The sequence below is a fragment of the Carassius auratus genome, chromosome 30, assembly GCF_003368295.1.
Source record: "Carassius auratus strain Wakin chromosome 30, ASM336829v1, whole genome shotgun sequence".
Classification (NCBI taxonomy): Eukaryota; Metazoa; Chordata; class Actinopteri; order Cypriniformes; family Cyprinidae; genus Carassius; species Carassius auratus.
Genome location: NC_039272.1, coordinates 1,428,910 through 1,456,665, shown reverse-complemented (window position 1 = coordinate 1,456,665; position 27,756 = coordinate 1,428,910). Strand labels below are relative to the sequence as shown.

Sequence of the window (27,756 nt, the reverse complement as noted above, 5' to 3'; positions counted from 1 at the left end):
TACTGCCTCTCTGGGTACCGATGGTTATGGTTTTTGTTTATTTTTCGAGTTCTATCTTCCTATAAATCAAGTAAGTGACAATATCCGAGTACATATATTTTTGTCTTTGGATTTTACTCAATATCGTATTTTGCCAGTGCTTTGGATTTAGTTGTGGAGATGTCACAAGTTGTAATTAATTATGCTATAGGGCCGAAATTTATTCCCGGGTATTTTAGAGGATATGTGGTTCATCCATATTTTAAAAAGGCGCACAAAAATCTATTGGTTGTCCATTGACCCCCCTTCATGACGTTTTTGGTTCTTATTTGACAAGTTCACTGCATAAACTCAAGAAGCCACCTTTCTTTCTCAAACTGATGAATATTTACAATATTTGCGCTCCGTTGATCGCGATTAATTTGCGAGATGGAACCTGCGTATCCTTCGACTTCATATTCGGGATTTGAGAACTTTATTCCATGTTCTAGGACTGAAGCACCAAACATTAACAGGTAGGTGAAAAGGTAGCTGATCTATACGAGCTCTGGACAAATGTCTTTATTTATAAGCAAATTTGATGTAAAATTGTTCGATTTACGTTTATTTATGCAAGTTCGGAGATCTTTCATTGTGTTTTTAATATTTTTATCCTTGGTTTAGGCAGAGGTGCCTGGTTGCTAACTGCTAATTTACATGTGCTTCATAAAGAGTGATAAGACTCAAGGAAAAACAAAGATGAATCTCAGTGTTATCTCCGAATTACGATTATTTATTTAGTCTTGTAAAATATTTATGATTTTATATGCATTATAGAAAATTAGAGTTGTGCAATGATGTGTCAGCCATTTTGGGATTTGCAGGAGTGTTTCTTTTATATATTTGCTCATTTCCTTTCGATTTGAACAGAAAATCAAATCTTTTTTTCTTATATTATGAAATCTTATATTATACTTCTCTTTGGTACATTTTATGCTATTGTGATAACTGCATATCAGAATTAGACTTTTGAGAAAATGAAGAAATGTGAGATGGGGTTTATCATTTATTGTAATCATGTTGTTTATCCTAAAAATTATGATTCTATAACAATTATAATACTGATAAGTTAGAATTCTAAACATACTTTGAACAAACACTGAGGAAAAATACAAGTCGATGCCGTTAATGAAAATATATGCTAAAAATCAAATTACACAACATATTTACATTTAAAAAAATCATTTGCTGTACCTATGATACTTCAGAGTGTGTTCTATTCATAAAACCAAGTTAAAAGGTTGAATAAAGTGCAAAGTATCTACTGAGAGTTTACCGAGAGATTTTATGTTTTCTTAAATAAAGGCTACACACTATAAACAAAAAAAGTGTATTTTATACAATTATCAGATTTTTCTTTTAACAGAGAAATTCAAAACATGCCATTTTAGCTGTAGGTTTAAGAAACTGTATCGAATGTTCCCTCACGCACACATGCACACACATGCCTTACTCTGAAGCATCATCAGAAAAAAGGGCAAACATTTTTATGTCTTCTTTTTTGCATTTTTGCAACTAGGTTTATAATGTCCATCACCATAATTTTTGCTTTTTGGTGAAAAATGTATTACAAAACTCAAAGCTGTGTAAAGTTCTAAGTGATGTAAAGGCCAGGATAGCTTTTGACATCATAAAAATGAATTGCTCGTAATTTTTATTAATAAATTATCATCCATTAAGTGCATAATTAGCAAAGGAAAAACAACAATTAGTAAAATTGCATTATGTCTTTTATACTGTAATGGGTCTATTACATGTTCTACAAAATATTTTCTTTTCTTTCTCTAAAACACAATACTGTTACAGAAATAAAACACTATATATGCACCACTGCACTTGGTAATGTTAACTATACAAAGTATATATTTGGAATTTATTTTATTGGAATATATTTGTTGGAATTTATTGGAAATGTTTCTTTTTTAATATAATACCAATGCCACTTTTCTTTATATATATATATAAAAATCTCTCATAATGAATTAATCATAATATCAAATTAAGTGATTTGCATTGTGACTGATTTGTCATTGTTATCTCCGAGAACAACAGAGATGCACAAGTGTAATTAGTACTTTCATATGGGAGCATAGAGTTTAGATTGTAAACCAAACTAACTTGTTTCTGATGGTTGTATTTCTTCTGGTGTGTTATTAAATCACAAAATGCAAAAGAGAGAATGGTGTTAATGTTGACTCACCGGTTGCTGGATCACAGTTTCTGTTGTAGACCAAAAACTGCCTCTAAGCTCCATTAATTTTCTAATGTGTGTACAAGCATTCCTTCCTCGTAAATGCATGCATACTGCAGAATGTAAATTAAAGGGTTGAATATCATAAATGTGAGTGACGTATAACAGCAAATAATAACATTTCTGAAATGTTATTCATCATAACACCACTTTCAGTCTGAGTGATGAATCGATCATGAAAGACCTCATCTTCTATTATTTAAGTGATGTGGGGACTCAACTGACTGGTCACAGGTTTCATGCATGATTTTATAAATCACAGAAATACTGTGTCTGTGAATTGGGTAAACAGTTATTTTGTAAGGCCTCTGGAGCTAATTATTTGGTGACATTTCTTCAGTCACACACAACATATGTATACAAAAATTTGTAAATCTAGGTTAATCCCTGGATTTTTATAGTTTTAAATAAATAAATGTATAGTTTTGATTTGAGGTTTACCATACCATATAATGGAGATGAGCTCATTCGTTTTTCTAACCTAATAAAATCAATGGTCCATCTGTCTCTGTATTTTCAATCTCAAACTTCTTTTTTATTTGCATATGCATCGATAGATACGCTTTGCAAAATACGTCCCGTCGTGTAATCCAGTATTAAATAGAATAAAAATATATATATATATCTTTTGTATTCGGAACGCTCTCTGAATGCAACGCACTGTAATAAAAACGAACTGACAACTTCCTCGTTACGCAGATTTCGCGCCTTTTGTAAAATTATGCGCGGTTTTTGGTAACATTTAGATCATTTTAAATTTCAAAATGCGAACGAAATGACCAGTCATCTATTAAAAAAATCGTTATTTTCTCTCTCTTGTTTTCATTTAATTCATTCAGGTCAGTCAGGTGATGCTGACGTCAGCAGACTCCTCCTGTGGGGAAATCCCCTGAAAGACCACGCGTGGATTTTGGTTTAGATTTTTAAGAGGCCTGTTTTTAACGTTTTGTTGTTTTGGACCTTGCGTGAGTAACTCGGACTCATCACCGAAAGACTCTTACGAGAGTACCGTGAAAACCGTTTGGAGAGAGGAGGTCGGCGAAGTAAGTGCTGATTCGTTATCCGTGTGTACACATTTTTAACAATAAGTGTTTTATTCGAAACTAATTATTGCAATAAACTCGGAATTTAGCATACAGTATTACTTTATGCGTGCAGATATTGTTATTTTAAAGAGCTGACGTCGATGCAATAAAAGCTGATTAAAAAAAATTCGACTAAAACTAATGAATTAACAACAGCGGAAACTCAGAGGCCCAACGGCGCTTTAAACGTTATCGCAACGTCAGTCATGAATCCGGTTCGCTAGTTAGCAGTAGAAGATGTTAAAATAGGTTTTTAATGCAACACGTTGTTTCGTTGTGTCTTTTTAAGGAATATGCCTTTGATGTCTGAATGTTGTTGTTGTTTTTTTTCCACTTTATCGGTAAAGTTAGCTACAAATTAGCTAGCGTTGATTAGCTAAGCGGTGTTTTCGAAACTTGGCTCATAGAAGAGCGCTTATATGAATGTTTCCGTTTAGCTGTCACTTGATTTAAACCTTTCCTTAAAACCTTTGGGTAATATTTACGTGATTTGGTTGTTTAATTAAAAATTAATCGCACTTCGTAAAGAAACAACGTCGACGACTGAACCGTTTTTTTATATATATATATCCAACGAGGAGTTGTATTTTCTTTACATTTTCTCCCAGTGCTGAGCTGACTGAAAGTTTTGTGTTATATCTGTAGTTTTGCGAATCTAAAACAAGCCATGGCCGAAAGTCAAGAGTTTGCCGACCTGTGGGAGAAAAACCTCATGTAAGTTTGCAACAGAGACCCGGTCATATCTTCAGTTTTATGTGGGTGCAGGCCTTATTATGTAAGGTTTCTGTAACAATTTTATGGTTATTTATTTTGGGTTGGTCAAGATCTATTGAACTTGTCATTTTGCATCAGTACTCTATGTATACTGTGTGTGCTTTATTAGTTTAAGGTTAAACTAATTCTAACTCTCTCTCCCAATTTGTGTCCCAGTTCCACTCCAGAAGCTGGCACTTGCTGGGAATTGATCAATGATGAGGTATTGTTAAATAAGCCTGTACATACCCTCCGGTATACATACTTGTTTTTCAGTGCTGGACTCTTATGTGTTTTTCAGCAGTATCTTCCAAGCCCCTTCGACCCAAATATTTTTGATAACGTGCAGACTGAACAGCCTCAGCCCTCCACCTCCCCTCCAACCGCCTCTGTTCCAGTTGCCACTGATTATCCCGGGGAGCATGGCTTCAAACTGGGGTTCCCGCAATCTGGCACGGCCAAATCTGTGACCTGCACTGTGAGTTAAAAATACACACATGCATCCATGCATACAGTACTCATCTTGCATAAAATGTGGCATTTTAGTGTACTCGATCACCCATATAATTCCTCCAATCTTATAATACTATACACTAGCATCCTAAATAAATGAGAAATCATTTTGGTAGTTTCAGATTATTGCTATTGGTTGTTCATATTCTGTTTGGAGATAAAACGGTTTCTTGTGAGAGTAGATCAGTGTTAGTGGTAATATCTAGTTAAAAGTTAGTCACAGTTAGTAGTGAACTCCCATTATTATGTAGATGTTAGATTAAAATATTCACGTAGATGCATTTGTACCTGAGGTCATGTGGAGACTCCTTGTCCTTTCTGGTGAGCGCTGGATCGGAATGTTGCCAGGATACCGCCAGACTTAAATAGTTCTTCATCACCTCCTTCGTTCCTGTCCAAAATAATACTTCAGAATTCCCATCTTTTGTGTATTCGCTACTCTGGTGTAGAGAGCTTCTGTGGTCATACAGCTTGTCAATCTAACATCTGGAGTGGGTAAAATAAGAAATTGATTTTAGCAGTTTCTTATTGCATTATCTGAAGACATGAATGGGCATGTTCTCCTGTAGAGCGCCAAAAACATCTCCGGTAGCGATGGGGTTAAAAAGGAAAAAAAAGTGCTGCCCCACAGCCTCCCACCCCTCACCAAGTCTTTTTTTTCTATCTCTCTTTCATCTGTTGTACTTTTTTCAGATCCTAATTTTTTAGCAAGGCTATTTCCTTTTTATTTGTTGATGCCACACAACCCTACAGAAGCAGTTTGAAGAATGGATAGAAGCAAATCAGTTTGGAGAGGGTCCAGAGAGAAAAGGCTGTGCATTTACACTTGTGCGTGTTTAGTAGATTATTTTATCCAGAGAGACTTAGAAAAATAATTACATAGCCAATAACAGTCATTGTGTACAATATCAGGAATATTAGAAAGCTACATTTGGAGAAAAAGCTATAGCTTCTGTAGATTATCTGTGTATTTTAGTAAATCTAGTTTAATACACACTCTAGTGTGCAGTATGTAGAAAGAGGTGTTGCTCTAAGATGGCTGCATGGCAGAAGATAAGATGACTACATTCGTTGTCAAAGAAGCTTTCACCTACTCCTCAGTGTACACTACCAATTACATTAGTAATGACTCGTACATCTAGCTTTGTCAGTCTCTATTGTGTTTAGCCATCTAACATTATTCATTCTGACAGTATTTATATTTTACTTAGTCTTGTAATCTGTGAAATCTTTAATATTAGTTTTTACCTTTAATGTTTTGAGCAGCAGTGTTTTATTAGTAAGCTGTATCTGGAGTTTGAACATGTCTGAACTTGTCCTCATAGAGCAGTGGGGGAGGGAGGGGCGAGGGGAGTGTCAGTTCTGCAGAAAACAGCAGTCTACAAGACTCTGAGCAGGGACGCTTGGCATCCAAAAATTTCCTGTAAAACAGTTTTAGAAAAGAGAGTAGAATTTTAGGCTGTTGTAGTGCAAGATAGTCAAGCTGGTGTGTTTCAGATCCTGTGAGAAACTACACCGACTGCACATGATCTGGATGGTAAGAGGACAATACGATTTCAAAAGCTCAAATGTTGAATGTGATAAATGATAGAATATGTACTATTTTAAATCTAATCAGTTTAATATTAGATGTCTGAACTTAACTTAACCTCACCTGTAGTAGTGGTGTTTTAAAGGAGATAAATGTATTTGTTATTGTTGGCACTCTGTCAGTCCATTAAAACCTCTCTTAAAGATGTTCACTTTAAAGCACCAAAATTATAGTTAAAGTAGCTGAACTCACTGATCAATTAGTGTTCAATTGTTGGACTGCTAGTTGATCATCTTATGCCATCGTTTATATCAGTTAGCATTTTCAATAATAAATGATATGAACGTTCTGTTGACTTGTGTGATTATTGCTAAAACTAACTGCTGTGAAGTTAGGGCTGGGCGATATAGCTAAAAAATGTATCAATGATATGTTTCATATCCTTCAGTTATTAATATTGTTTTTTTTTTGTTTGTTTTTTTTAAATAATCTTTTATAAAACAGAGCTGTGTGTGTATGTGTTTTATATACAGATTAAATGTGGCTTAAGGAAACTTTTGTCTTGTCTCCTGAGGCCACAGGAGGGCGCAATGAGCAAAATAATGCAGCACATTTAAATTATCAACAAGAAAATAAATGTTTATAAAAATAAAAAAAAACTGCATTACATTAAATTAACTCATATAAATCAAATATAATTTGTTAAATTGCATATACAATTTTGAACAAAACGGCATAATTTATGCATTGCTTAATACAAAGAGCCGAATCACCCATCAAGCAGATTGCATTTAAAAATGAGACGCAGTGAAAAGGTATGAACAAATTTGCAACGTGTTTTCTAAAAGCTTATTTATTTATTAAACTTTATTTAACATTATTTAACTTTGCAAGGCTAATATTACATCTCGTGTGAGATGCGAGTGCAGCAGACTCATTTGTCCGTCTCAAAATGTGCTGAATATGCATTTTGTGTGAATGGCTTGTTTTCGATTTTCGCCTAATCAAGATCTTCTCACAATGAGCTTCTATATTTCTCTAATATTTTGAATGAATAACGAAGCAGTGGCGCATCTTGTGGGCTAGAGTAGACTTACAAAACATCCTTATCACAGGCAGGCACAGCACTCATTTCAGCATGTGTTTGTGTGTGCTGTCTGCATCGCTCATAGCACGTCCCTATATTGTGCACTTTATCGAACATTTTTTATATTGTTATCGAATACAGCATACCATTAATAAATATTGATACCGTTTTATCGCCCAGGCCTTTGTGACATAAAAGTGTGACTCGTTTATGAGTTTAAAGCACATTTTCTGTCTCTGATTTCAGTACTCCTCTGATCTGAATAAGCTTTTTTGCCAATTGGCGAAAACTTGTCCAGTTCAGATGATGGTGGATGTTGCCCCTCCCCAGGGCTCAGTGGTCAGAGCAACAGCAATTTATAAGAAGTCCGAACACGTGGCTGAGGTGGTCCGTCGATGTCCCCACCATGAGAGAACCCCAGATGGTGATGGTATAGACATGCTCTTTCTCATCCAATCTTACACTGTTGTACTGGAAAACACTAGCTATACTGGTGCAAGTTCCACTAAAATCAATTAACACACCTGTTTACTCCCTCCTCAGGATTGGCTCCTGCTGCTCACCTGATTCGAGTGGAAGGAAACTCTCGTGCTCTTTACAGGGAGGATGAAGTCAACTTGAGGCACAGTGTGGTGGTTCCCTACGAAGCTCCTCAAGTCAGTCTCAGTATTTTGATCTATAATAAGCAAGAGTAAATAAATTAAAAAGAATATAATTGCAAATGTATTAATGTTTTCCTGTTGTAAGTTTTCGTCATTGTAATGTCATACTTTCCTGTGCTGCTTTCTTTTTTTTTTTCAGCTGGGAGCGGAGTTCACAACCGTGTTATTTAACTTTATGTGCAATAGCAGTTGCATGGGAGGGATGAATCGCCGGCCCATCCTCACAATCATCACGCTGGAGACTCATGAGTGAGTCGTCCATCTTTGATTACTCTGTTAGTGAATTGTATTCCAATGTGGATACCAAGGATCATAAAATCTGCTTTTACTCTCGTCTTGCAGTGGTCAGTTGCTGGGCCGAGGGTCTTTTGAGGTGCGTGTGTGCGCGTGCCCAGGCAGAGACCGAAAAACTGAGGAGAGCAACTTCAGAAAAGACCAGGAGACCAAAACCTCGGGAAAGACCCCCTCTTCAAATAAACGTAGTAAGTTTGTATGTTTATGAAATAAATTCAATTTTATTCCACATACATTGCTGAATAAAAGCATTAATTTCTTTAAAATGTCATATTAATTTGAAACTGATCTGCCAGGTTTGACGAAAGAGTCAACTTCATCTGTGCCTCGACCTGAGGGCAGTAAAAAGGCCAAACTGAGTGGGAGCAGTGATGAAGAGATGTATAACCTGCAGGTGATCATGCACCTTCCTGTGGTTTTTTTATTTTTTTAATCATCCTCCTGTGATTTTCATGGTAGTTGGTTGGATTGAGGGGTAAATTCCACTGTGTGAAAGGAGTTAGTGTACTAATATAGCTTGTGCTTTTCAAATGCAAATTCGGTTGGCTAAGACCTTTAACAAAGTGTAGTTTGTGTTTGTATGACTTTTAATATTAGCCTCCTCTTCATACAGGTGAGGGGTAAAGAAAGGTATGAAATACTGAAGATGATTAATGACAGTTTGGAATTGAGTGACGTGGTGCCTCCATCTGAAATTGACAGATACCGGCAGAAAATGTAAGTGATGCTTACACGCTGCACAAAGATCTTTTTTTCCAGGGCTGTCACTAACAAATATTTTGGTAATTGGTCATTTATTCTGAGAATGAGTTGAGTAATCAGGTCATTTTTCTTTTTGTAATAAAAATGGATCTAAGTGGACTTAAAATACATGTAATATTAAGAATACTTGATTCAAATAAAATATCAAAAACAAGTAACCATTTGCTTCCATTGCATAAAAGTAATAAAATGCATAGCCTAATGGAATATAACAATATAATCAAATCCTATGTACATTATGTATTATATCAAATGCCTGCAGAGGGAGTCAACGGACTGACGGCTGCTTTTAATACTTTACAGATCCAAATGATCCTTGTTTTTATATTGACTAAAACAACATTATTGTTATTTTAATTTAATTTATTACTGATTTTTGTTTTTGCAGACTCGCCAAGGGTAAGAAGGAGAAGGATGGCCAAACACCTGAGCCCAAAAGAGGCAAAAAGCTATTGGTTAAAGATGAAAAAAGTGATTCTGATTAGGATGGCGGGATGCTGGGATGTCTTTTTTTTTCTTTCTTTCTTTTTTCCCTTTGTTTGAACAAAACAGTTTGTCATAGGGAGCACTTGGTGATTTTGCAGATCCATGATCCCTCAGTCCTGTATGTCATGTGTTATCTTGTTCATTCCACTAGGACCTTTGTAAGTCAGCTGATTCAGAAGTGGTCTATATGAATGAGGCTAGTGATGGCCGGGTGCTGTAGGTATGTGGTGCTTTATCAGCACTGGAGCCATCAGTTTGCAGACCCGATAAATGAATGTCCAGCACTGAGGTTTAACCGTGTGTGGGATTATTCCTGCTGTAGGTCAGTGCAGGTCACTCTCCTCCCAAACACGTAGTGATAAGTTTGTATGACCACTTTTTTTCATAAAAATATATTAATGCCAGTATTTTGTAAACTGTAAACTTTTTTAAGAAAAGACTATTTCTGAGTAGATAAAACCAGCATAAATGGTTATAAGCCAAATGACTGTAATAAAAATAACACACACAAAAAAAATTATACTTTGTTTTTGGAATCCTTCTTATTGGGTTAATTTCCGTTCATATTTGTATGCAAATTAAATTGTCAAGAACTGTGTTTGAGTCCGTCCTGGTAATCTTGATCATAGTATTCTGCTTGATGTATATTTTTATGCCTTTTTTTTTTTTTTTTTTTTTTACTGTATACACCATTATCTTTCATACATGTATTCGCTCATGCATTTATTTGTAGCTTTTATATACATTCTTTATAAAAAAAAAAAAATCTCTCAGATTTATAAGTCTCCATTTCTTTTCTGGTTCCAGCATTAATGCACCATAACATATTTACAGCATAATGGCATAGTAAAGTTAGCATAGTAAATGATTTTAAATAATAAAGATGAGCTACGAAAAATTGCATCTAAGATTAATAATAAAATTATTACATTGTATTAACCTAAAAAACATTGCTCTGTTTGTTACAACTATCAATTTGGAGCTGGTAAATAATCACAGTGTGCTTGTATAGTACTTTTCTGAACCTCTTAAAGTATTGACTGTTGGCACTCTAGGAAGCAAAGTTTCCAAAACCATCCTGGATGCATAATACCCTAAATTTAATAGAATGGTTTCAAACACCACCCAAGTGTACACACTTTTTCCACAGTAGATGGTGCTATATTAAGCAAACGTGCATTTTTGTTAACAATCATGGGATAGAATAAAAATTTTAATGGATTATACATGGATGGGTTTTTTTTTTTTTTTTACATCATTATACTCCTAGGCATTTTTGATTTGGATAAAATGGAGCATTTCTTTCACAATGCCTACCTAACAAAAAATGATTTTAAGAATATTGATTTATCAAACTGTTGGTAGTCACAAGGACCAATTGACCTGTGCATTGTGGGCACAGCATTTAAATTTCAGAAAACTTTGCACACATTGACACCAGAATGGTCTGAGGATATGCCAAATTTCATAATTTTCCATTAAAGGGAACTCATGAAAATCCTCAGAGTTGTGCAAATGTACTGAAGTTTAAATTTACAGTATTGTTCAAAATAATAGCAGTACAATGTGACTAACCAGAATAATCAAGGTTTTTAGTATATTTTTTATTGCTACGTGGCAAACAAGTTACCAGTAGGTTCAGTAGATTGTCAGAAAACAAACAAGACCCAGCATTCATGATATGCACGCTCTTAAGGCTGTGCAATTGGGCAATTAGTTGAAAGGGGTGTGTTCAAAAAAATAGCAGTGTCTACCTTTGACTGTACAAACTCAAAACTATTTTGTACAAACATTTTTTTTTTCTGGGATTTAGCAATCCTGTGAATCGCTAAACTAATATTTAGTTGTATGACCACAGTTTTTTAAAACTGCTTGACATCTGTGTGGCATGGAGTCAACCAACTTGTGGCACCTCTCAGCTGTTATTCCACTCCATGATTCTTTAACAACATTCCACAATTCATTCACATTTCTTGGTTTTGCTTCAGAAACAGCATTTTTGATATCACCCCACAAGTTCTCAATTGGATTAAGGTCTGGAGATTGGGCTGGCCACTCCATAACATTAATTTTGTTGGTTTGGAACCAAGACTTTGCCCGTTTACTAGTGTGTTTTGGGTCATTGTCTTGTTGAAACAACCATTTAAAGGGCATGTCCTCTTCAGCATAGGGCAACATGACCTCTTCAAGTATTTTAACATATGCAAACTGATCCATGATCCCTGGTATGCGATAAATAGGCCCAACACCATAGTAGGAGAAACATGCCCATATCATGATGCTTGCACCTCCATGCTTCACTGTCTTCACTGTGTACTGTGGCTTGAATTCAGAGTTTGGGGGTCGTCTCACAAACTGCCTGTGGCCCTTGGACCCAAAAAGAACAATTTTACTCTCATCAGTCCACAAAATGTTCCTCCATTTCTCTTTAGGCCAATTGATGTGTTCTTTGGCAAATTGTAACCTCTTCTGCACATGCCTTTTTTTTAACAGAGGGACTTTGCGGGGGATTCTTGAAAATAGATTAGCTTCACACAGACGTCTTCTAACTGTCACAGTACTTACAGGTAACTCCAGACTGTCTTTGATCATCCTGGAGGTGATCATTGGCTGAGCCTTTGCCATTCTGGTTATTCTTCTATCCATTTTGATGGTTGTCTTCCGTTTTCTTCCACGTCTCTCTGGTTTTGCTCTCCATTTTAAGGCATTGGAGATCATTTTAGCTGAACAGCCTATCATTTTTTGCACCTCTTTATAGGTTTTCCCCTCTCTAATCAACTTTTTAATCAAAGTACGCTGTTCTTCTGAACAATGTTTTGAACGACCCATTTTCCTCAGCTTTCAAATGCATGTTCAACAAGTGTTGGCTTCATCCTTAAATAGGGGCCACCTGATTCACACCTGTTTCTTCACAAAATTGATGACCTCAGTGATTGAATGCCACACTGCTATTTTTTTGAACACATCCCTTTCAACTAATTCAACTAATTGCCCAATTGCACAGCCTTAAGAGCGTGCATATCATGAATGCTGGGTCTCATTTGTTTTCTGAGAATCTACTGAACCTACTGGTAACTTGTTTGCCACGTAGCAATAAAAAAATATACGAAAAACCTTGATTATTCTGGTTAGTCACATTGTACTGCTATTATTTTGAACAATACTGTACAACCAAAACACAGTATCCACAGGATCTCATCCTTTAGATATGACGATTGTAATCATTTTATCCACTTTTCCAATATGCTCTTGAGCCCGAAGCACTAAAAGGGCAGCTTATTGGTCCTCATCATTAGTCCCCTATTAAAACATTTGTCAAGTTAAAAGAATTGTAAACTTTCATGAGAAGACACCTCTGGAGTGACTTCTGTGGAGGACAGTGTGATAAGTGTGCGTCCATCCAGTGGTGCGAAAAGCGGGTACAACTTTTCACGGAAATTTGCGATGAAGGTAAAGATATGTGAGCGTGTCTCTACTTTATAGAAAGACACCTGTCCTTCTTCATAGTCCAGGTACACTCCCAGCTTTTTGGGCACAAGTGACAGAGGTAGCTCGGTTTCTGGCTTGGTGCATGCATAAAACTGCCGTGTGCTTCTCCATATTGTCCAGAAGCCCTCAGAGGGGTTCATGGGACACCGGCCGTTCCTTCTGGAGGATGCAGTGGTCACTCCAATACGCCAGTAGCCATTGTTGGCAATATCAATTTCCCAATAGTACCGACTGGAAGTGAGCCCTTCCCAGCCCAGGACACACGGCCAGCTGTCGAAGCGCTGGGTACTGTAGGACACTTCAGTTTCATTGAGAGCTTCCTGTACCTTTCTCTTGTCATCAGAGAGCTGCAGCCATGGGTGGCTTGTCATAGGGTCCAGTGTGATGTCCACTAAACAGGTGCAAAGGTAAATTTTGCAAGCTTTCTTAAGCCAAAAGGAATTTCATTGACAGATGAATTATAAACAGCTGTATCAGAGATACCTGAAGCACTGCGGATCCATCTCCATACTATAGAAAACAGTTATAAACATTATAACATTTTAGATACTTTCCCCATTAAACTGTGCACTGAACAAGATAAATGCAGAAATCAGTACCTGAGTTTGGAATGTACTTTGGTGTCTCTGTCAAAACATATGGAATTGTACAGTATGAAAACGAATGGCAAAATTGTTTATAATCATTTAAACTATCACTTTTAATAAAAAATTAAAAGGTGAAAGTTTTACCTGTTTTCCAGGTACGCTGTTTGCTGAGGAGCCATAGCTGTGGAACAACACCCTAAAAAAACATTGTAATACATACACATAAATATACTGATTATATTACTAAATTACATTATTATGTATTGTAGAACATATACAGTATGATATAATGTTACATCTCTAATTTGTAACTGTTAATAAGAAGAGGTTTAGCTGAATAGGCCTATATTGATCGTTTTTTTTTTTATTATTATTTTATGTTTATTGAACTCTTCTCATAAACTTGTACCTGGCTGTCCTGTTTCAGTAGAGACCAAGTAATGAATTCCAAAAAAGGGAACAGAGTCAAGATTTTCCTCTTCTTCAGTTCCAGCTGCTTCAGAAAACGGGCTAAATCTTGCCTCATCACACCACAGCGCTGTACACAGGGAATGTTTTTTTTTATATATATATATACATGTATATGCATAATATACTGTATACAGATTTGACACATTATTACACACTGGGTTCAAACCCACTATCCTCCTCACCTCGGACACAGTCTGTAGCTCTGTAGCCCATTCCATGATCTTCTGCTTCATATGCATGGCAGAATCAACCTTGTTCTCTTTCTGCTCCCAAGATGCATCTCTTTGTTGTCGCCATGTGCCCTCACTAAACAACTATAGGAGGGAGAATATAAACAGATAAAATCTTTTTCTTAATGAAAACGATGCATGATGTTTAAACATAAGTGTCTTATATCCATGAACTCACATCATCAACTTTCTTGAGCTCCTGTGCCCACTTAAGGATGAGTTTGCGGCATTGCTCCATACTATGTGGCTCTGCATGCACACTGATATTTGGGCCTTCGTCTGCACTGGAGCGAGGCTAAAACACACACACACACACACTGTCAGTTATTACTGAAATGTTTTAGATGTTGTGTGTAGACAAACACACACCCATTACTGTGTGGAAGCAGTGATGTCTCGCTAAAGTTGGGGCTGACTGATCGGCCACGAGTTCACAAGATGGATCTCCAACTTAAGGCAGAATTCCAGATGTTATTTCCAAGTAAGTGATGGGAAAAAAATCAAAATTTCGAGTTGTCTGGAATGCAGCATAATTCTGCTGTGGTTTTATTGGAAACTTAAATAGACAAAGGATCTGGCAATATTGTGTTTAAAATGTAAGTTACCCACTATTAACTATTTATTGAACCCATCAAATCCTGATAGCACAAGAACATCACGGAGACGTCTATTTGTCATCTGCAAGATGTATTTTTCAGAGTGTTTGCTCATCTGCAATAGGCTTCATCTATTAAACGTTTCCTATCGGGGGTCAAAAAGACATATATTAGATGTCTTTAAGATGTATATGATTTAGAATGTATGTAAAACTGGCATAAGAAAGTCTTCTTTCGGACGCTTGTACACAGCAGATGCTTTACAGATCAAGAGATCTTTAAAAGACGTACGTGTGCTGTCCAGTAATATCATACTCGCGTATAGTTGGTCGGAACATCAGCAAGCCTGTGATTATGTCCAGCCTCTTGCCTATAAAGGCAGTGATATTTGAAGATATTGTAAAAAGCATTACATATTACCCTGCAGACATGTTCCACCTCCTGTTTCCACTGAGTGATAAATGTAATGCATTCCTGCAGGCTGCGGAGATCCTTCAGGTCCTGTATAACAACAGAAAGGTGATATATTAATTAGGAATAATGTCAAACTTCAGAACAGTACAGAAAAGGAAGTTCTATAGGAAGTATTTATCTATCTATCTATCTATCTATCTATCTATCTATCTATCTATCTATCTATTACCTTTTGTTTAGGACTATGAGTGCTCTTGCTAGGAACTGAGCTGTGAGCCTGAAGATCTTCATCAGGAAGATTCCAGCGTACAGCTCCGATAGTGTTACTCGCACCAGCTTCAGGCGCCTCGTAATCTGTGACAAAAACAAACATCTATAATATCTAGACTAGTTTTTAAACATTCAAACACAGTTTAAATTGTTATTGTGTTGTGGCTAAAATCATAGTCTCTAAAACTTACTATTGCCCTTCAGGATACTCTTCATATTGGCTGGTTGGAAAACACTTTTCTATTGCGGGAGCAATCCAGCTCAGAGATGTGTGTTGCACGCGGACGGAAGCAGAGCACAAGGAGCCAGATTCTCTCCTGCAGTATCATGTCATCTGTGTGGACTACACAATGAACTTTGTCTTCTCAATCCACCCTAGCCACTGACACGATATCTCACCTATCATTTTGTGTAAACTCATGTTAACTGAGAGGAGAACAGTGATAAGGGCACTGGCATCACAAGCTTATGTAATCAGTTTATGTGGGCTGAAAAGGTATTGTAAGGTGTGAAGTCAAAATAATTTATATGAAACAGATAACATACAAACATGACTGTGTTTGGTTTAAATTTGAGCAAACTGACTTATAAATAGTTTCTGATCTACTTTAAAACTAAAATGTAAATAAAACTGAATCAATATCTCTGTCAATATTATTACATTCAAACTAAGCCAAGACCAGAAATGAATTATGTGAAACTGTTCATATCCTGTATAGGAAATTGCAGTTTCATTGAACGAATGACGTAAAACTGATAAAAATACATGCTGAAACAGCAACAGTAAAACAACATCAAACAACTGCCACAGCAACAGACATGATGACTGTTTATTGCTCATCATCATAATATTGCTCATTTTTCTCACCACACCTGGATGACTGTCATTTCAAGATACCTGCAAATATTGTTTAAAAATGAAATTGAACTCATTTAGTTCAGATCAGCTGGATCGATTTCCTAAAACATTTCATACATGTAATATAAATCTACTCGGTGAGAACTGTTATGAAATAGTCATGAGAGTTTAATATGTTCATTGATTCTTTAATGAGTCCATAATGCCTTAATCTTTTTGTAGACATAATGGGAAAATATAATGGAAGAATGTTTGGATAAGAAAGTAATTGGGCCATATTTTACTTTAGCTTTTATTAGTTAAGTCCTTGGTTGGTGGATGTTCATATATATATATATACGGCTCATCCTTTATCTTATAAAAGATGATCACACTGAAGGTTATGAATGTATACTCCTAGTCGTTGCATAAGCAACTTTTTGTCCTTATATTTTGTCCTTATATTGGTCTAATGAGGCTCAATATACAATATAGCAAAGGTTAACAGACATCATGTCATTGCATAAGTATTTGAACACCTCAAATTAACAGACCACTGGGTTGTATATAGGCACTTTATATTAATGCAAAGCATTATACATGTGACAGAATCAACAATTCAGAAATGTATTTATATTTATTAAATGGGCAGTTCCTGAATAAAAATGCCACCCATCCCAGTTTTCACAAAACCTGGGATCAAACAAGCATGTTTTGGCTAATAGCAAAGAGTTGCAACAGATAAGCTAAACTAGTATGCTTTGTGATTATACAAAATGAGTACCACTTTCTACATACAGTACATCCTATATGTTGGTGTGTGTTTATCTCCAGCTCTTGAAGAACTGTTTGAAGAGGACAGATTCACGGCCCTGAGGGAGAATTTCCACCTGAGGTCACAAAGAAATTTGTTAAAAGAGCGGACAGTTCTGCACACAAATAAAATGAAATCATGAGCTGCGTGTTGCTGTACCTGCGTTCTCATCCTGGGATAGTTCATTTCTGTAATAAACTCATCTGCCACCTTCAGGGCAATTGTCTTCACGTCCGCATTGGCTCCATTACCTGTGTATCAAAAAAGAAAGTCATTACACAAAAATAAATAAATAATAATAATTAGTTTGATTAATACACACACACACACACACACACACTTGAACAAATATACACAATCACCTTTCCAAATGTAAATCTTCCCACTAGATCCATTGTCCAGGATGAAGCAGCCATTTTTCTCCAGCAGCTCTTGACTGAAAGGGCCTTTGTCACATAGTTTTGTCAAGATCATTTGGCCAGTCGTATTAGACACCTGAGAGAGAGAATTACAATAATGACTATTATTTTACCTATGACATACTTCCAACTGGTTTTGTTTGATTTGATTTTCAGATAGACAAACAGTTCGATTAACCAAAAAAAAAAAAAGTTAGATTTGCCTTTTTTTGATACCTGCAAAATACACTGTAAAGGAGAGAGAGCTGACCTTGTAAAGGGAAGCAGAATTAGTAATGTCTGCATCAGCATCTTCCTCTGTTGAGCCGTCCTTCAGAGCTGGTATTGGACCAAGTGCCTTTTAAGCAAAACAATTAATAATTTTATATTATATATATATATATATATATATATATATATATATATATATATATATATATATATATATATATAAAAAATACATTTTTATTATCCAAAATTGAAATGAATTTCTTCTTATGTGGTCTGGTATTTGTCACCTGAACCATCTCCAGTGGTTCCTCTCCCTCGGTCACATCAATGATTTGAGCTTTCCCATTCCTTTCAGTGTCTCTGATCAGCATTGCTATCTCACGCACCTTCTGACGCTCAAACATATTGGCTTTGGAACCTCTCCATGTGACTATAGTCTGAACATAAACATGTGCATTTGCATGAAAACACCAACTAAATGACAGGCCATGTTTATCCAACTAAAATACCATAGCAGCACAATGACAGGCATTACAAAAATAACTTTTTTGACATGCACACCTCTCCAAGGTCCAGTATAAAACAGTCGCCCTTGTTGAAGCTCCCCCAGCTAAGCTCCACCTCTCTTGCACGGATGTTTTTCTTTCCTTTGACTTGGTAGAGATGTGTAACAGGGCCAATCCTGGTCCTGGCGTTCTTAAACCCAGAATCCACCCCACCCTCCTGAGACAGATAGAGAAACTAGCAATTCCATCATTCCATAGAGGCACATACTTTGCACAAACACAAAATTCTGGGGTCTTTAAATGTGATGCACACTTCTAGAATACAGTTTTAAATTATTTTTACTGATTTGTTGTTTTTGTTCTACTGCGGTCCCTTTTTCTCACCTTGTAGCTGACTCCTTTAGGGAAGAGTCCCATGAACTCAGGTGACTCGTATCCTTGCACCTGTCGGTGTTGTACTGGCTCTCCTCCCAAGAAGCTGTCCAACTGAGTGGCAAGCATGGCACAAGCACCCTGCTCATCCCGGGATGATTTCTCACCTTGACCAGGGAAGGAAAGCCAACAGTAAGAGAAAATGCTAAATCTACAGGAACCTTAACTTAATCTGCCAAAAATATTTGAACAGTGCATGTTTTAACAATGCTGTATATAAGCAGCATCAGATGCATTTTTAGTCATTCTACATTTATATGCACGCATAAACAGATGCTACACACCCATCCACATGTGTAGGTCACTTCCGTCCTTTCCACGGTTGCCGAGCACAATATATGAATCCCCATTGTAGAAGATTCCCCTTTGTGATGGTTCGAGGAGCACGGCCTTCATCTTCTCAACCCTCCAGACATACAGCCCTGGCTCTCGCACTTCATGGGTAAACTGGCTCTGTGCTGTCCGCAGATTAAGCATCCTGCTGAGGGTGGAAAGCAAGATTAAAGAGTGTGTGTTCACATAAAGGTCGGGGGCTGCGTTATGAGAAAGGCAACGAGGGAAGGTGAGGTAAGAAAAGGGGGAATGAAGCGAGGAGAAAGCAAGAGTGGATGAGAGAGAGGGAGAGAGAGAGAAAGAAGAGAGCCTATGTACAAGGAAGAACAGAAACAGGGAAAGCAAGGGGATAAAGAAGGAAATATGAAGTATTATAGTGAAATATGATGGAGATTGTAGAAGCGATGCAATCCAAACAGAGAACTGTGGCATGTTTAAATATAGGATGAATGAAAGGAGAGAGACAGAAAGCAATAAGAATGGGGAAGGAGAAAATGGGAATCAGGAAACAGAACACTGAAATATGGGAAGTGACGGGAGAGATAGAGCAGCGGACAGTGATGGAATCAGCCTGAACTAGACAGTAGAGGCCGGTACCCTGAAGGTCAGGGGTCAGTTATGGAAGCACAGCATGGGATTGCATGCTCCATTAGACATGCATAATGGGAAGGCCGGTGGGAGGTGAGAGCAGAGAGATCAAATATAATAGAGCTGTAAAACGAGATGCAATTGTGCCACACAAATAATTCATAAGACCAACTGTTGTGCAGCCATACAAGACACATGGCTTACATACACCCATCCACGCTCACCAAAGACAGACCGACAGATCAACAGAGCAAGTTCTCCCCTAATCACTGCATTTATGGTGATTACTTAATCCATTTAGCGGTCAGATGTGAGGTCACAAACAGAAATGAACCACAGGAGAGTGATGCAGCATCCTTTGACTGGTTTCACATGATCGATGTGAAAATATCTGAATGTTTACACTATTTCGACATCATACATCTTTAGAATAAGATGACATCTGTTTCCTCTTGAATGATTATGATTGTACATTTGTGTCATGTTGGAGCAGATGGTAAAGCAGTCGAATGCTCACTTAGACACCACCTTTTTTCACTTCCCTATAACTGTCAAATTAAGTATGAATAGTAACACACAGTATGATGAAATTTCAACCAAACTCTTTTTTTTTTTTCAACTAGTACCATTTTTCAGTCCTTAGCTGGGTTGTGTTCCACTTAGAACTGAACCGAAAATTATTTTAAAATTAAGATCAGTTCCTAAATTTAAAGCAAACACAACACAGAATTGGGATTCCAATTTGAATTTAAGGAATTTGAATAAATATTCTGATTACGGTAAAATAAGTTTAACATTGTCATATGATACTATACTGACGTCAAGTATAATAATTAAAGTATTAAAAAGAAATTAATCTTTTTTTCTTTTGTAAAAGTAATAAAAGTAGTAATATTCAAAAAAATAAATAATAATAATAATAATAATAATAATAAGTAAGATTTTAACATGAGTTAAAAATCTAACTATATAGAATTATTATATATATAGCCTGATTTTAACTTGTATTTTGAAGAGACACAACAACATAAAAATTTAATATCTGTCAATTTCTTACCTTAATGCAATGGTCTTTGTTGAGGTCAGTCCAGCTCCTGACAGTTCTTAAATGTAACTGCTGACTGAACAATCAGCTTTGCTGCATATACAGTTGACTGACTTACTTCACAACTTCCTGCCATTTCCCCCTCAGTAACTTACAAAGGCCAGGCACATATATTGAGGCATTGACTATGTGGAGCTCTTGGTTAGAAGACAAAAGCTTGTTAACCAAATGATTAGCCGCAGGGAAATTCTGATCATCAGCATCTCACATCTGTTGCAAACACACTGTATGCAAACACACTCTTTTTGACTACACAAGCAACACATCATTTAACTGATCCCATTCTGGTGTCATTTATATTTACGGAAAGAGTGAGAGATAAAGGGCAAGAGTAATGAAAAGTCAAAAGACAAAGTCAAAAGGACAATGTCTGAAAATGTAACCCAATGAACTGAAGCTTGTTCTATTTTTATCAATAACTTTTTTATGGATCACCTCATGTACAAATGTCATGTGAGCGGTTACATACAAACAAAAAACAAAAAACAAACCCATGATTAGGATTCATATCTGAGATCTGTCAGTGTAACATATGGCAATGCGAAGTGAGGACAAAAGTAGGATTTCTCATTTATAATGAAGGTAGTTTCCATCATTACTCATTATTGTCTATTGGATGGAAGTACACTGAGGTTTTTGTAGTGAGTTTTGACAGGTCTATTTTTACTAACACAAGCATAACAACTGTTAACTGCCTAAGCAAAAATTGTGTCTGTGTTTATGACATTTACTGTAAGGCATTTACTGGGTGTGTAAGACAGAGAGTGAAAGAACTGTCAGAAGTCATTAGTTTAGGCTAGACTATTTCATATCACATGAATAGAATATATATTTAACACGCACACACAAATACATATATATACATATATACATACATATATACATACATACATACATATATATATATAGGCTGGTAAGCGTTTACAATTTTTAATCTAATTAATTTGGAGAAATTACTCCCAATAGATAATTTAAAGTAATTGTTGTGTAAAGCATCAAACAGGCATTACAAAAAGTAGGTTCAGCAAGAAATATTTTGTTTGATAAAATGTATTACATATACCCTACTCTTTTGGACCATTTGAGTAAATTATGACAGAATTGTAATTTTTGGTTGGGTGAACTATAACTTTAATAATTTATTTTCTTAATTTTATTATTATTACTATGAAAATATGAAATTTCTTTAATGAAATGATACTCTGAATAATAAACTAAAACTGCCAGTAGGTGGGGGTAATGTCTTAATGATTAAGTTATCGAGTCATTTATTCATATATTTGATTCGTTTAAATGGCTGATTCATATGGAAGAATATGCGTAGCAATATTTAATTTGGAATGTAATATGCAAAATGACAATTCAATATGTAAAATGGCAATGCATTTCTGTATTTACATTTTCCAATACATTTGTCCAACGTTTGGTGCAAAATGAAAATTACATTAAAAAATTACATTATTTTGCCATTTCATACACTAGTTTTAATATGTAAAATGAATACTAATTTTAACGCTTTATAAGTTGCAAAATTCAATTGAAAATGCACAGAAATTATTAGATATGTGTAGCATGTTCAAGCAAAAACTGTGGCTAAATTTGAATTCAAATGCCATTTTTCTTAATTTCATTTATACTCAGAGTCAAGACACTTACGACTGGATTTTCGTTCAGTGTCCCACAATGAATGTAGCAAAATCACTGCCTGAACAGGGCGGGGCTTGCAGAAGGTCAAGAGACTCAAGAGGATTCAAGTGAGAGTCTTGTCCACGTTCTCTATGATGTTCTTTCACTTGAATCCTCTTGAAGAGTATATCTTTTACACATATACACACATTTTTTAGGGCTGCACGATTAATCTAAATTAAGGCGATAAATCGCGAGAAGCTGCGACTGACTGACAGTAAATCTCCATCCGAAAGACAGAGGGCGCTCTCGCGCTGAAACTCAAAATAGGGCTTGCAGAAGAAATCGACGATTAAATTGCGTTCATAAATTAAACGTGACTAATAAACACACGACTATGACAATATATGGTTTATCGCGATTTGTCATATTTTACTATTCTAAAGTATATAATAATGTAACACTAATAAACAGCTTTTATCACAGCTTAGATTACTACGAAATATGTTGCATGCTTTATTCTGTGCAAGAAGCCACACCATCTCACAGAAAGAGTCACTTCAAACACTCGACTGACGTTTTGATTTGAGTTTGGACTAAAAACGTTATTAAATGTGGTATTTTCAAATTGCTTTCAGGTGGAGCAGCATTTACTACACATGCATAGTTCACTGATAAGCTACACAAACAGCTTTCATAATCACAGAAGCATTTCTTCAATTTCATAACGGATCTGTGAAGCAAATGTGGCTCCACCTAAAATCAGGTGATGGAGATTTACTACTAATCACAGAACCGGCTTTACTAACAAGATACTTCATGACAATCACATTTGATTCGCTTAATCCCTTATACACACACACACACACAGACAGATATGGATTTGCTAATTAATGTTCAAAAGATTGGATGCCGGAACTTTCAGAAAACTACAGAAAACTCAGTTTCATTTTAAATATCTTAATTTGTGTTTTGAATATTAACAAAAGTTATACATGCTTGAAATGACATGAAAATTTGTGAATTATGAATTTTTTCTTATTTGGTGAACTTTTAAATTAATGCAGTATACAAGGATCAAGAGAGATATATGAATTTCATTTTCACTCACTAAATTAATTTAACATCATTCAGGTATCTTGTAACAGTACATCTTTATACCACATATACTTACCACAGTCTGTGTAGGCAAATAATGACTTCTAGGCCTAGGACAAGTGGAATGTGGGCATATGATATTATTTTAATGAAGTAACTTATTTTATATGTTGGTCTGGGATAACAAAGAGAAAATACTTCTTTCTTATATGAAAAACTGGTTTCGCTTGAAAATTGTCTCTCTTTTATATGTCACAGGGGTTTCGGTCTTGAGCAGTGAGTGACATGTTCTTCTTCTTCTTCTTCTTCTTTTGAATTTGCGGCAGCATAGACGCATCACCGGCGTATTACTGCCCTCCTCAGGTCATTTGAGGCCTCGGTTTATTCTTTAAATCCTTGCGTAAAGTCCAGTCTTGTGCAAAAACTTCATAAAAATCTTTGTAGACTCATAGTCCTTTGGGTTAAGAATAGTCTGAACAGATATATTAGAGACTCCACATTCTAATAACTCTGAAATCATGTGACATCTTGCTGTATGATGGTTGGAGCACTCCATTATTACATGATTCACCGTTTCTTCTTGTCCACATCTACATCTGCCATCTAGATGTTTTCCAACCCTTGCTAACCCAAAGTTTAGTGCACAATGGCCCAACCTTAATCTAGTTAGAATGACACTCTCTTTCCTTTCTAATGTTGTATTTAGGTTACGTCCTACTGTTGGCTGAACAGAATAATAATGTCTGCCTTTATGTCCCTCATTCCATTCTTTTTGCCATAATTTCAATGTTCTTTCTTGGATAATACTTTTACATTCTACCCTACCGAACATAACCTCCAACTCTACTTCACTTTTATTTACTGCACTTCTTGCCATTTCATCTGCCTCTTCATTTCCCTGAACACCAATGTGAGCAGGTACCCAAATAAATCCAACTGTACTCCCCATTTTATTAACTCTATTAAGTGTTACTAAGACTTCTACAACTAAATCTGCCCTGGCTTCACTTTTCCTTCCCTTTAATGCCATTAAAGCAGCACTTGAGTCTGAACAAATTATTCTTTTCCCTGGTCCATTTTCCTCCACCCACTCCAAGGCCAATAAAATAGCCACCAGCTCTGCAGTAATGGCTGACATACTATCTGTTAACCGCTTTCCATTCATTAACTTCAGCTGAGGAATACTTACTCCTATTGCGGTTTTCCTACTTCTTAACTTCATTGAACCATCCGTAAATATCTGCACATACTCGGGCCAGATTTTCTTTAAATGATTATAAACCATATCCACAGGATTACCTTCATATTTCTTTATTTGATCTAAAATACTTAGGTCCACTTTAGGGACTGGCAGTAACCATGGAGGTACTGGAGGCCAAATAATTACTGGCGCGATCATGATATCATTCACTCCTATATCCTGAGCTTCCTTACCTATTGACATCTTCCCACACTCTTTTTTATTTCCATCCCTTTTCTGGAGTTCCCAGTGTTCCTCTAATGAAATTCTAGCCGGGTTAGAACAATTATGACTTCGTAGCTTTGTCCAATAAAACAGAAACAATTTATTCCGTCTGAGCTCTAATGTAGTCTCCCCCATTTCAATTAACAAAGCATTAAGTGGAGTAGATCTCATTGCTCCTCCACAAATTCTCAATGCTTTTGCTTGAACTACATCCAATTTGTTTAAAACAGATTCTGATGCTGATCTATATACCATGCAACCATAATCAATATTAGCTCTAATTATTCCCCTAAAAATCATCATTAAACACTCTCTACTTGCACCCCAATCTATTCCAACTAAACATCTTAAGGTATTAATAACCCTCTCACACTTTTTCACTGTATTATTTATGTGCTCTTTCCAAGTCATTCTTTCCTCAAACCAAACTCCTAAAAACTTAAATGATTTAACTTTTTCTATAGGACTATTATAAATACTTAAAGTCTTATCTAAAAGTTTCCTTTTTAGACCGAACACAACATATTTTGATTTTGATACTGAAATTCTAAAACCCCATTCATCTGCCCATGCCTCTACTTTATTAATTGCTTGTTGTACTTGTTTATAAATATAATTCAAGTTCCGCCCTCTTTTCCAAACAGCTGCATCGTCAGCAAATAATGCCATTCCAAAACCTCTATTTAACTTACTAAAAATATCGTTAATCATTACATTAAATAACACTGGGCTAATAACACTTCCCTGAGGGGTTCCATTTTCCACATTTTCCTTACTGGACATAGATCCGTCTACTCTCACCTGAATGGTACGCTCCTTCAGAAAATCTTTAATCCAATTTAACATCCTACCTCTTACCCCTGCATCATATAGCTTTATCATTAAGCCCTCTTTCCATACTGTATCATAGGCTTTTTCTATGTCTAAAAACACACTCATGACAACTTCCTTATTCGCCATAGCTCTTCTAATATCTAAGTCCAACACTAATACTGAGTCCATAGTAGATCTACCCATTCTAAAACCACTTTGATACGGAACAAAGAATTCCTGTTTCTCAAGCATATATACTAACCTATCCGTAACCATACGTTCCATAATCTTACATAAAACAGCTGTAAGAGCAATTGGGCGATATGATTTAGGATCATCTGCATTTTTCCCCGGTTTTAATATTGGAACAATTGTTGCATGTTTCCATTCCCTCGGCAAAATACTACATTCCCATACTGCATTAATTAATTCCAAGACTTCCTCTAACACGACATCATCCAAATGAAGAAATATTTGATATCCTATTCTATCTCTACCAGGCGTTGTATCTTTCCCCCTAGCGATAGCTTGTTTTACTTCTTCCACTGAAAAATATGCATTCACCGCCCTCATGTTATCTTTATTATATTCAAGTTTATGCTTCTCATTTTTTAATTTCTTTTCTCTTTCCTTTTTACTAATTGGGCTAATGCTTTTAGAACTATGCACCTCCTTAAAGGACTTAACTAATAAATCAGCTTTGTCCTTATTTTTAACTGCTTCCTGTCCCTCAAATTTTAACACCGGAATTTTATTAGTCCGATACTCTCCTGTCATCCTATGCACCAGAGCCCATAACCTCCTAATGTTTGTTTGAGGTCCTAAAGTACTACAAAACTTACGCCAGCTTTCCCTCTTTGCATCTTTTATAACTCTTCTAGCCTTAGCCCTTAATCTCTTATATTCTATTGCACATTCTTCCATTGGAAACTTCCTTACCCTTCGATATGCCTTATTTCGAGCTAACACTGCTTGAGTACATTTCTCATTCCACCAAGGCACCATTTGCCGTTCTTTTGGACAATCAAACTTTGGAATGAACTCTTCTGCTACCTGAATCAACATAAAGCACAAAGAATCATTCCATTTGTCTATATCGTCTTTAACCACATTATTAATCTCTTCCTGAGCTCTTATATTAAATTCTTCCCACCTAGCCTTGGAATAATTATATTTTTCTGACCTGTAATCCTGCTCTTTTACCAATTTCCTCCCAAATCTACTTAAAATTGGCACATGATCACTCCCAATCGTGTAGCGATCCATTATATCCCACTCTCCTCTCGTGGCTAACTCTGGAGAAGCAAACGTTAAATCTAAACATGAACTACCACCTTCATTAACCTGAAATCTAGTAGGTCTACCATCATTTAACACCACCAATCCGTGTTTATCCAAAAATTCTTCTAAAATTACCCCATTTCTATCCCGAAATCTACTACCCCATAAATCACTATGTGCGTTAAAATCTCCCACCCATATTACTGGTAACTCAACCTTATCCATTATTCCTTCTAATTTTTCCTCCTCTAATATTAAACCTGGGTTGTAATAATTAATCACAGTGATTTTCCCTCGATCTGACCAAATTACACCCACTACACATTCAAGTTCAGAATTTATCTCAATTCTTCTATGTTGTAATCCTAATTTTATAAAAGTAGCACACCCACCCCCTGCACGATTACCTCTGTCAGCTCTTAAAATTTTATAACCTGGAATGACAAAATCCAGGTTTGGTCTAAGCCATGTCTCCTGTACACATATCACATCTGGTCGGACTACAAAAGCATCAACAAATTTCTTAAATTCCTGCCCATTGGCTACTAAACTCCTAGCATTCCACTGCAGTATATAAAACATATTAAATACTTAACCTATTTCGTCCTCTGATGACTCACGTCTTTCCCCAGATTTACCTTTCTCTTTAATGAACGGAGCTTGCTGGCTTCCTGTTAATCCTCCATGCATATACTTATACAACATTTCTGGATGAATATCTTTGATCCC

At 36.1% G+C, this 27,756-nt stretch overlaps 3 protein-coding genes across 10 annotated transcripts; 1 reads left to right on the top strand and 2 right to left on the bottom strand.

The window, feature by feature from the left end:
* The first annotated feature begins 45 nt into the window (after positions 1-45).
* Positions 46-10,040, top strand: tp53 (tumor protein p53). Of its 5 annotated transcripts, none has more exons than XM_026210615.1 (11): positions 46-70; positions 4,000-4,068; positions 4,285-4,330; positions 4,412-4,585; positions 7,485-7,668; positions 7,782-7,894; positions 8,040-8,149; positions 8,243-8,382; positions 8,491-8,588; positions 8,808-8,911; positions 9,345-10,040. In XM_026210615.1, the coding sequence occupies exons 2-11, from the start codon at positions 4,022-4,024 to the stop codon at positions 9,439-9,441; spliced, it is 1,113 nt and encodes a 370-aa protein (XP_026066400.1). In that variant the 5' UTR covers positions 46-70; positions 4,000-4,021; the 3' UTR covers positions 9,442-10,040. The 5 variants fall into 5 exon arrangements, with proteins under 5 accessions (XP_026066400.1, XP_026066398.1, XP_026066399.1 ...); XM_026210613.1 differs by having other exon boundaries at positions 4,409-4,585; XM_026210614.1 differs by lacking the exon at positions 46-70 and adding an exon at positions 3,137-3,312.
* Positions 10,041-12,614: 2,574 nt separating this feature from the next.
* Positions 12,615-16,755, bottom strand: LOC113048773 (E3 ubiquitin-protein ligase TRIM39). Its single transcript, XM_026210611.1, has 10 exons — positions 15,691-16,755; positions 15,459-15,583; positions 15,236-15,316; positions 14,398-14,514; positions 14,172-14,303; positions 13,928-14,056; positions 13,663-13,714; positions 13,531-13,557; positions 13,415-13,441; positions 12,615-13,322 (listed from the first exon to the last, which is right to left on the bottom strand). The coding sequence occupies exons 1-10, from the start codon at positions 15,713-15,715 to the stop codon at positions 12,763-12,765; spliced, it is 1,275 nt and encodes a 424-aa protein (XP_026066396.1). The 5' UTR covers positions 15,716-16,755; the 3' UTR covers positions 12,615-12,762.
* A 143-nt stretch (positions 16,756-16,898) lies between these two features.
* capga (capping protein (actin filament), gelsolin-like a) lies at positions 16,899-23,727 on the bottom strand. 4 transcript variants are annotated; one of them, XM_026210623.1, is made up of 9 exons: positions 23,545-23,727; positions 19,003-19,196; positions 18,671-18,825; positions 18,342-18,503; positions 18,068-18,217; positions 17,821-17,907; positions 17,514-17,646; positions 17,311-17,402; positions 16,899-17,227 (listed from the first exon to the last, which is right to left on the bottom strand). In XM_026210623.1, the coding sequence occupies exons 2-9, from the start codon at positions 19,193-19,195 to the stop codon at positions 17,162-17,164; spliced, it is 1,038 nt and encodes a 345-aa protein (XP_026066408.1). In that variant the 5' UTR covers position 19,196; positions 23,545-23,727; the 3' UTR covers positions 16,899-17,161. The 4 variants fall into 4 exon arrangements, with proteins under 4 accessions (XP_026066408.1, XP_026066406.1, XP_026066407.1 ...); XM_026210621.1 differs by having other exon boundaries at positions 19,003-19,199; positions 23,545-23,684; XM_026210622.1 differs by lacking the exon at positions 23,545-23,727 and adding an exon at positions 20,697-20,839.
* Between the last annotated feature and the right edge of the window lie 4,029 nt (positions 23,728-27,756).

What these genes read in the sequence shown, in the direction of transcription:
- tp53 (XM_026210613.1), top strand. Translation starts at nt 4,022, where the DNA reads ATGGCCGAAAGTCAAGAGTTTGCCGACCTGTGGGAGAAAAACCTCAT. An exon ending in GAGAACCCCAGATGGTGATG is followed by an intron (nt 7,669 to 7,781) that starts GTATAGACATGC and finishes CTCCCTCCTCAG; the next exon opens with GATTGGCTCCTGCTGCTCAC. An exon ending in GACAGATACCGGCAGAAAAT is followed by an intron (nt 8,912 to 9,344) that starts GTAAGTGATGCT and finishes TTGTTTTTGCAG; the next exon opens with ACTCGCCAAGGGTAAGAAGG.
- LOC113048773 (XM_026210611.1), bottom strand. Translation starts at nt 15,715, where the DNA reads ATGAAGAGTATCCTGAAGGGCAATA. An exon ending in TACTGAAACAGGACAGCCAG is followed by an intron (nt 13,715 to 13,927) that starts GTACAAGTTTAT and finishes ATGTTTTTTTAG; the next exon opens with GGTGTTGTTCCACAGCTATG. An exon ending in AAAGTACATTCCAAACTCAG is followed by an intron (nt 13,442 to 13,530) that starts GTACTGATTTCT and finishes TGTTTTCTATAG; the next exon opens with TATGGAGATGGATCCGCAGT.
- capga (XM_026210623.1), bottom strand. Translation starts at nt 19,195, where the DNA reads ATGCTTAATCTGCGGACAGCACAGAGCCAGTTTACCCATGAAGTGCGA. An exon ending in GAAGATTTACATTTGGAAAG is followed by an intron (nt 17,403 to 17,513) that starts GTGATTGTGTAT and finishes TTTGATACACAG; the next exon opens with GTAATGGAGCCAATGCGGAC. An exon ending in ATCCCAGGATGAGAACGCAG is followed by an intron (nt 17,228 to 17,310) that starts GTACAGCAACAC and finishes TTGTGACCTCAG; the next exon opens with GTGGAAATTCTCCCTCAGGG.